The following is a 10,953-nucleotide window of genomic DNA, read 5'->3' as shown; positions in this document are numbered from 1 at the left end:
ATATTAGACACGTCTCTCAGACTAAAAATCAGACGTCTATTACACTGTTGCATTATTATCCTGGTGCCAATGTTCAAATCAAAACTTAGAGTAAATAATGTTAATTCTAATATATTTATATTTTTTCACCATGGTCACCCTATGAGAGTTTGGCATTCTTAACTGGTGACAACTCTACGCGGTGAATGTTTAGATTACTAGACTTAACCCTTATAAGATTGACACAAAAGAGACTGCACACGCTTGTCCATTTACTGTCATAGCGACCTGTTGAATAAACCGAATGCATCCTAATTACGAGTAATTATTACCGATACCCGAGCCCCGTAGTAAGTAGATACATAGTACACAGTAGTACTCATATTTTTCACAATCCTTTTTTTATATTCAGACAACCTCAGAAAAAAATACGCATTCAAAAAGCCGCTACGAAATAAATAAATTATTTTGAGAAAAAGAATGTAAAATTAGAAAATTTCTCGAGCAGATCTTTGATGCCTTGGAGACACCTATCTTTTTGATTGCTTTGGGAATATTATGTGCTACGCGAAGTGGATTTTTAACACTACATAATTTTCAATCTGCATCTGTTAGAAGTAGATCACTAGTAACTCACATAAGTATCTTGTATAAAAAAACTTATTTTTTATTTTACGTATTTAAATACGATACAATAGGAAAATGTTTTTGGTTATGTATAATTTAACAAGGTGTAAACTGATAAAATTTGGGTCCAAAGGGGATATTTTTTTAAACACGCGCATTAACAATTTTTCTGAAATAAAAATATGTTTTATTTCCCTATAGGACTGCATAAATAAAATATAGAATTCAAATATATTTTTTTATGGGTTAACATTTTTTGTAGCAACTTTTTCCAACCAGAGGATGGATGGAAAAAGAATATAAATAATTAACAATAAATATAAACATAAACTTTATTTTTGTTACATATAAGTATAAATCTACCACAGATTTTCATTTACTTTATTTTATATTTTATTTAATTTACATAAATTGTATACATTTCTTTTAAGAACAATTATAAACATATTTAAAAAGTAATTTATATTTGAAGCACTAAATTTTTATAATTAAAATGTAAAATCTTGGTTTTAAAATCACTATAAATATTTTATTAAAACTTAATTATAATGTCTACCGGTTTCGAAGCTAACCGCTTCTTTATCAAGACTGATTAATACTAAAACACTATATACTTAACAATACTCAAAATATTTTGACGGCTAGGCAAAGGAGCTTGGGTAGATCTCAAGTGGCTTTATTTTGTATGATATAGACATAGTCTAAATAATAATTATTATTCTGAATTTGCCAATCATTTAATAGAAAAAAAATCACTCATTTGATAAAAATAAAGGTCTAAATATATTACACACATGCAACGGAGGACTTTAATTAGATTGTTAGAAAAATTAGAAATTAAAATGGAATAATTTACAACTAATAAATACTCAAGTAAACGAATTTTCTAAAAGTCCGTTATTAAATATGTTTCCAATCACTCAACATCCCTGATCCCTTTTGACTGTGACTGCTAATCAATACAGAAAAATAAAGCCACCTCTTTTGCCTGACTGTCAAAATATTTTGAGTATTGTTAAGGAGATGGTGTTTAAGTATTAATCAGTCTTGGTAAAAAAGCGGTTAGCTTCGAAACCGGTAGACATTATAATTATGTTTTTAATAAAATATTTACAGTGATTTAAAAAAAAGTTACATTTTAATTACATTTAAAATATTTTTTGCAGAGACCCACCAAGCCACCTTGTGTATCTTGACGGTGGAGTTTGATTGCCACAATATTTACCACTTTATATACATAGTGTTTTGTTTGCTAATGATTATCACTCAAGTCTACTGATTGATGTACTTTATTAATTATTATCTCAGATTTAGTCTGCAAAATAAAAGAAACAAGAAATATACTAACAGTGGCATATACATATCGCTCACTCCTTTCAAGAACGTCATAAATCAAAAATTGTCGATTTTCAGTTGTGCATGTTTTCGGAATGCCCAGAAAATGTGTTTATCCCAGCAAAAGTGGCATATTTTTAACATGATATTTACCCGCTACAGGGCAGAAAGTGTTGTTTTTGCATTTTAAAGAAAAGGTATTGTTTTATTATTTTTTTAAATATACTAAATATTTTTCAAATGGAGAAAAAACCTTCAGGTTTTACCTAAAAAGATCTGTTGCGCAGTAAAAAGTTCAAAAAGTGGCTTGATATTTATTTTTAATACATTGTATTATATTTTTAAACTTTAAAAACGTTCTCCTGAAAAATCAAGTATTTTGATTTATGACGTTCTTGAAAGGAGTGAGCGATATATAAATCAAACTGCTACCAACCAATACCAATGTAGTTCATACATACATACGTATGAATTCCGGAAAATTTAAAACAAGGATCAGGGAACATGAATTATATATGAGAAATAAAAAAAAATCAAAGATCACTAGCCATTTAATAGATAAATATCACACATATAATAACAATAACGTAGAAATCCTAAAATACAAAAAGTCATCAACTGCAACAATATTTTGAAACAGTAGAAATTGATAATATTATTTACAAATATGATAATAATATATATATATATATATATATATATATATATATATATATATATATATATATATATATATATATATATATATATATATATATATATATATATATATATATATATATATATATATATATATATATATATATATATATATATATATATATATATATATATATATATATATATATATATATATATGTATATATGTATATATATATATATATATATATATATATATATATATATATATATATATATATATATATATATATATATATATATATATATATATATATATATATATATATATATATATATATATATATATATATATATATATATATATATATATATATATATATATATATATATATATATATATATATATATATATATATATATATATATATATATATATATATATATATATATATATATATATATATATATATATATATATATATATATATATATGACCCTTAATTAACAATATGACAGTGACTAAAGCCTCTCCCCTATTGTCATTGTTCCCACTGATAAAAAAATATAGATACAACTACTTCATCCTTCAAAGTTCCAAGGCCACAGCTCTAAAATTTTGACTTTGCTTCACATACCGTGTTTGGAAATGGTGCGGAATGCAAAATAGATTTTAAAAAATAGTGATATTTAACAAGTAAAATTTAAAATAAAATAAATACAGCTTGTTTGTTAAATCACTCTTCCCTTAACACTAGCAGTATACTCTATTATAGAGGTAACTCAAACATTATATAACGCTCTCCTTATCATTCATCATTCACATTGTGTATGCTTTTAATATACAAAATACAAAAATTATATAATGCTCTCCTTATCATTCATCATTCACTTTGTGTATGCTTTTAATATAAAAATACAAAAATTATATGGTTTAGTAATACTGTATTTTTTATTTGTATTTTTAATTGGTAATAGTAACGAGTGAATTTGAAGGTGGTTTTCATAAAAAAAAAACATTCTTAATGATGCAAATTATACAGTTTTCAATGTTCTTTAAACTGGCAAAATACACAGTATATTTTATTTATAAATATATATATATATATATATATATATATATATATATATATATATATATATATATATATATATATATATATATATATATATATATATATATATATATATATATATATATATATATATATATATATAAGTGTGGTTTTAAAAGTAAATTCAACTTTAAGTTTAATAGCTAAAAGCTTTAAATAATAGGGATCATTCAAACAGGGATTCTAGAGTTAACGTTTTTTGCCTGTATACCAATGATATGTTTTAACTAAACACTGTAAATGAACAAATAATAAATAAAACCCTTATCCGCACCCCAATGGTGCATAGGGCACTGCGTCATATAAACGCAGTGTTTTCTTGATCGTTTACACATGAAGGAAAGGTGATCGGCCCTCCGCTTCATGTACCAGTCCAGGGTAATATTGAATAAATATTACAGTGAAAAAATCACTCATATTTATTCATACCCCCCCTGGGAATCGAACCCGGGTCCTCCAGAACGGTAGCCGATCTTACTGACCATTACACTACGGAGGCGGACTAAATGAACAAATTTAATTAAAATATTTATAAGATATATGATAACAATTTATGACTACAACTATTGTCATATTTTAATATATGGCCGTAGGTAAATCTAGGTAATTACATTTTGAATTTTATGAAATAACTTCCTACACTACAGAAAAAACTTTATCATGCGTCCATGAAATCATCTATCACACAATATTAGAAAATTTAAACTAATGACTATCCATAAAAATCAATTATTTTCGTTCATCAAATGAAATTCTGAAAATATATCTGTTAAAATAAAAATAAGAAATTAAAATGGAATAATTTACAACTAATAAATACTCAAGTAAACGAATTTTCTAAAAGTCCGTTATTAAATATGTTTCCAATCACTCAACATCCCTGATCCCTTTTGACTGTGACTGCTAATCAATACAGAAAAATAAAGCCACCTCTTTTGCCTGACTGTCAAAATATTTTGAGTATTGTTAAGGAGATGGTGTTTAAGTATTAATCAGTCTTGGTAAAAAAGCGGTTAGCTTCGAAACCGGTAGACATTATAATTATGTTTTTAATAAAATATTTACAGTGATTTAAAAAAAAGTTACATTTTAATTACATTTAAAATATTTTTTGCAGAGACCCACCAAGCCACCTTGTGTATCTTGACGGTGGAGTTTGATTGCCACAATATTTACCACTTTATATACATAGTGTTTTGTTTGCTAATGATTATCACTCAAGTCTACTGATTGATGTACTTTATTAATTATTATCTCAGATTTAGTCTGCAAAATAAAAGAAACAAGAAATATACTAACAGTGGCATATACATATCGCTCACTCCTTTCAAGAACGTCATAAATCAAAAATTGTCGATTTTCAGTTGTGCATGTTTTCGGAATGCCCAGAAAATGTGTTTATCCCAGCAAAAGTGGCATATTTTTAACATGATATTTACCCGCTACAGGGCAGAAAGTGTTGTTTTTGCATTTTAAAGAAAAGGTATTGTTTTATTATTTTTTTAAATATACTAAATATTTTTCAAATGGAGAAAAAACCTTCAGGTTTTACCTAAAAAGATCTGTTGCGCAGTAAAAAGTTCAAAAAGTGGCTTGATATTTATTTTTAATACATTGTATTATATTTTTAAACTTTAAAAACGTTCTCCTGAAAAATCAAGTATTTTGATTTATGACGTTCTTGAAAGGAGTGAGCGATATATAAATCAAACTGCTACCAACCAATACCAATGTAGTTCATACATACATACGTATGAATTCCGGAAAATTTAAAACAAGGATCAGGGAACATGAATTATATATGAGAAATAAAAAAAATCAAAGATCACTAGCCATTTAATAGATAAATATCACACATATAATAACAATAACGTAGAAATCCTAAAATACAAAAAGTCATCAACTGCAACAATATTTTGAAACAGTAGAAATTGATAATATTATTTACAAATATGATAATAATATATATATATATATATATATATATATATATATATATATATATATATATATATATATATATATATATATATATATATATATATATATATATATATATATATATATATATATATGTATATATATATATATATATATATATATATATATATATATATATATATATATATATATATATATATATATATATATATATATATATATATATATATGTATATATGTATATATATATATATATATATATATATATATATATATATATATATATATATATATATATATATATAAATATATAATATATATATATATATATATATATATATATATATATATATATATATATATATATATATATATATATATATATATATATATATATATATATATATATATATATATATTTATATATATATATATATATATATATATATATATATATATATATATATATATATATATATATATATATATATATATATATATATATATATATATATATATATATATATATGACCCTTAATTAACAATATGACAGTGACTAAAGCCTCTCCCCTATTGTCATTGTTCCCACTGATAAAAAAATATAGATACAACTACTTCATCCTTCAAAGTTCCAAGGCCACAGCTCTAAAATTTTGACTTTGCTTCACATACCGTGTTTGGAAATGGTGCGGAATGCAAAATAGATTTTAAAAAATAGTGATATTTAACAAGTAAAATTTAAAATAAAATAAATACAGCTTGTTTGTTAAATCACTCTTCCCTTAACACTAGCAGTATACTCTATTATAGAGGTAACTCAAACATTATATAACGCTCTCCTTATCATTCATCATTCACATTGTGTATGCTTTTAATATACAAAATACAAAAATTATATAATGCTCTCCTTATCATTCATCATTCACTTTGTGTATGCTTTTAATATAAAAATACAAAAATTATATGGTTTAGTAATACTGTATTTTTTATTTGTATTTTTAATTGGTAATAGTAACGAGTGAATTTGAAGGTGGTTTTCATAAAAAAAAAACATTCTTAATGATGCAAATTATACAGTTTTCAATGTTCTTTAAACTGGCAAAATACACAGTATATTTTATTTATAAATATATATATATATATATATATATATATATATATATATATATATATATATATATATTATATATATATATATATATATATATATATATATATATATATATATATATATATATATATATATATATATATAAGTGTGGTTTTAAAAGTAAATTCAACTTTAAGTTTAATAGCTAAAAGCTTTAAATAATAGGGATCATTCAAACAGGGATTCTAGAGTTAACGTTTTTTGCCTGTATACCAATGATATGTTTTAACTAAACACTGTAAATGAACAAATAATAAATAAAACCCTTATCCGCACCCCAATGGTGCATAGGGCACTGCGTCATATAAACGCAGTGTTTTCTTGATCGTTTACACATGAAGGAAAGGTGATCGGCCCTCCGCTTCATGTACCAGTCCAGGGTAATATTGAATAAATATTACAGTGAAAAAATCACTCATATTTATTCATACCCCCCCTGGGAATCGAACCCGGGTCCTCCAGAACGGTAGCCGATCTTACTGACCATTACACTACGGAGGCGGACTAAATGAACAAATTTAATTAAAATATTTATAAGATATATGATAACAATTTATGACTACAACTATTGTCATATTTTAATATATGGCCGTAGGTAAATCTAGGTAATTACATTTTGAATTTTATGAAATAACTTCCTACACTACAGAAAAAACTTTATCATGCGTCCATGAAATCATCTATCACACAATATTAGAAAATTTAAACTAATGACTATCCATAAAAATCAATTATTTTCGTTCATCAAATGAAATTCTGAAAATATATCTGTTAAAATAAAAATATCAATTAGGAAAATAAATAATCTTACAGTAATTTGATTAATTGATTCGGCAGTCACTTTGTGGTAAAATCTATCCATTTTTATTTAATGTTTTTCACGGTAAACACCACTTTTTCTTAAAATCTACTATGATACGTGTTTCGATGCATTCTGCATCATTTTCAAAAACCGTATATACCGTATATGGTGTTTGAAAATGATGCGGAATGCATTGAAACAAGTGTCACAGTAGATTTTAAGAAATAGAGTTATTTACTAAGTAAAACATTAATAAAAAATCTTACAGTTTACTTTGAAATACTAAGATAAGATTAGATAACATTGCGTCACAAAATACGATTAAAAATGTAAGATTTTTTATATTAATATATAAAATCAAATTTATATATTACCCTAGACTGGTACCTGAGGCGGAGGGATGTTCATCTTTCCTTCATGTGTTAAGGACCAAGATTACTCTGTGTCAATGTGCTGCAGTGCCCTATGCACTATTAGGTGCAGATTAGGTTAGAAGAAGAAGAAGATATATGTATTTATGAAATTTTATCAAAGAAGATGAAAGTCTGAGCGGCCCATGGCTGGAGTATGCTATATACGTCACAAAATTATATATATATATATATATATATATATATATATATATATATATATATATATATATATATATATATATATATATATATATATATATATATATATATATATATATATATATATATATATATATATATATATATATATATATATATATATATATATATATATATATATATATATATATATATATATATATATATATATATATATATATATATATATAAATATCCAAATCTATCAAGTATCAACTAACCTACAAAAGGAATCCAACAGTGCATGTATATGTTTTTCAAAAATAAATGCAATATGAATGTTAAATAATGGGCAGAATGGTTAATATTACACAAGTGTAAAATGTGATCACTCAAGCCATCCAAATGCCAGGTTGTAAGTCCTGGGATGCTCCACAACCACCATCTACCATCGTCTTTTATATATTTTTTTAAGGAATACCCTCCAAAGCGTCTACTTTCAATAAATTATCCGCAGGCAGGATACTAAGGATAGGGGAGGTAAATGTGAAGAATACATCACAAACACCCAGACCTTCTAACACAGGAAAGAAATCTTTCTTGAACTTATTTTGCAACTGGTGGGAATTGAACATTACTTGCCGTATAACTATCGTATACCTATAATATCTTCTTCGAACCGTCATCCGCACCCGATGGTGCATAGGGCACTGCATCATATAAATGCAGCCTAAAATACCTTTAATATCGTAAACATATAGTAAAAATTCTGGCATAAAGATCTTTTCACTGGGTGACTGCCGAATAAATCATTTTAGAAAAAAAAATATTATAATAAAAATTAAAATGATAAAAATGTATGCTCTTATCATCAAGAAGGTAGCAACGTTTCAATAATTTTCATTCACTTAACTTTTTTAAGATAAATTGCCATTCTCAAGTTTGTTTTGAATTCTGGCATTTGGGAGTATCCGTCGTCACTTTTCTCTGAAACAATATAGTTGACATCCATACACAGTTTGATGAAATCAAATTCCTCTTCTTTCTTAGAAATTAGATCGCAAAGGGTTTGTATGAACCACGTGCCATTTAAAGGGTCACGATACGATACTAAACCAGAACCAGTGGCATAAAATATAAGTATATCCGACCTATCGGGGATGCTGAAACTTGGACCATCAGTTTCGATCGCCGGCAAGAGTGACTTTGGTAGCTTGTCTTCCCCCTGACAAGCTTGTAAAAAGAATAATTTTGGTTTCCCCGCAAGCTTGGGACACTTTGTAGCGTAAAACATTTTCTCTATGACTTCTACATCGATTTTCTCACCATCTGCTGCGAGAACCGCCCCGTTGACTCCATGAGATAAAATGCACAGAGCGAATATGCAGTGACTCTCTAGCACCATATTCGCACAGACGTTCCTCATTTCCAATAAAAGTTTATCCCGATTCAAGTCAGTATATACTTTGACGGAGAACCCTAAAGATTCTGCGGCAATCTTTAATTTTTTCACATCTGCATCGGAGCCCCACCGTTTATCGAAATCCTTTACGAGCTCAGGATTGGATTCATTTTTAAAATTTACTTGGTTGATTATTACAAACAATCCAATTTCTTTTCCTGAATAATCTATTTTATATTTCTTTTCCAGTGAAGTGTCACTCTTCACTCTTAAATTAGTCAAGCCTTTTTCCAGGAGCGTAGATATGTTCTGCGAGTGATTTTCCATGACAGATTTTGTCGATGCGCAATTATCAAAATGCGTTCCAATTTTTTGCAAATCATTTGCGTAAGTCGTTAACCCTAATTTCTGCAATACGGCACATAATTTCCCTACATCCGAAGGTTTGTTATCAGAAGTACTGCTAGTACCGCAGCACGTGTGCGTATCAAGTGGAATATAATTGCACGCATATAGCTTAAGAATGAAATGTTCTAAGCATTCAGAGTCCAAAAGATCGGAAGTTATATCCGGGCAATCTTGGAAGACGGCAGTGATAAATGCATTTGTTTCACTTTTCCCGAGGGACTCGCATAGATTATATAAAAACTTTTTCTTAGGGTGAATGAAGAGTGATGTATGTTTACAAGACGGTAAAAAGTGGTCTGTGAGCATTTTTAAATCGAGTCCCAATTTTTTGATATTGCTATTCGCTCGAATGATTAATAGCGCTTCAACTAACCGCTCCATCCAATGAGGTCCACTTTTTTGAGCCCAGTTGCTCAATAGATCAATGGAAACATTTTCTTTTACTTCGTGAGCTTTAGCAACGAGCAACATTTGTTGCTGGGCAACACGGATGTCGCAATAAAGCAAAAATATTAAAGATATTTTTTCATTTTTCCACAAATCTTTTTCCAAACAATCGAGTTGTGAAAAACTTATCGGATTGGGGAATAAACAATTACGCTGGTCTTTTTCCATTATTTAAAATAATGAACAACTATTTTCACGAAAACATAAAAATAGTAAACGGTGGATCTTCGTAACGAGCACAGACTAACTAATTACATATACGAATTACTAATTATTTATATTGTACAAGCACAAAAATTAATCAAATGACAGAGCAATGACTAATTTGAATGACACTGATGACAGATGATTCCATAGAACAAAGCAGCAAAGGCATGAATTGATAATAACCAAAGACTATTTATTTATGATAATAACCTAATAACGGATTTTTCTCCAATGGTAGGTAATTATCACGCAACATTCAAATTCAATTATGAGAATTTATTTAAAATCAATCCCCACGTTAGGGCGCCAAAAATTATCAAGCTCTTATTATTTTAAATTTTGAGTTAGGG

The 10,953-nt window shown here is 26.7% G+C and overlaps 1 protein-coding gene across 1 annotated transcript; it reads right to left on the bottom strand.

The window, feature by feature from the left end:
* Nucleotides 1–8,399: 8,399 nt before the first annotated feature.
* LOC148308468 (caspase-8-like) lies at nucleotides 8,400–10,727 on the bottom strand. The gene has a single exon (XM_088261662.1). It carries the CDS (start codon nucleotides 10,562–10,564, stop codon nucleotides 9,044–9,046), a length of 1,521 nt encoding a protein of 506 aa, XP_088117788.1. The 5' UTR covers nucleotides 10,565–10,727; the 3' UTR covers nucleotides 8,400–9,043.
* Between the last annotated feature and the right edge of the window lie 226 nt (nucleotides 10,728–10,953).

This window comes from Brachycentrus maculatus, unplaced genomic scaffold (assembly GCF_059751285.1).
Source record: "Brachycentrus maculatus isolate JH-2025_06_01 unplaced genomic scaffold, ASM5975128v1 h1tg000164l, whole genome shotgun sequence".
NCBI lineage: Eukaryota > Metazoa > Arthropoda > Insecta > Trichoptera > Brachycentridae > Brachycentrus > Brachycentrus maculatus.
Note: the sequence above shows the minus strand (reverse complement) of the source record. Positions and strands in the feature narration are given on the sequence as shown.

What these genes read in the sequence shown, in the direction of transcription:
- LOC148308468 (XM_088261662.1), bottom strand. Translation starts at nt 10,564, where the DNA reads ATGGAAAAAGACCAGCGTAATTGTTTATTCCCCAATCCGATAAGTTTT.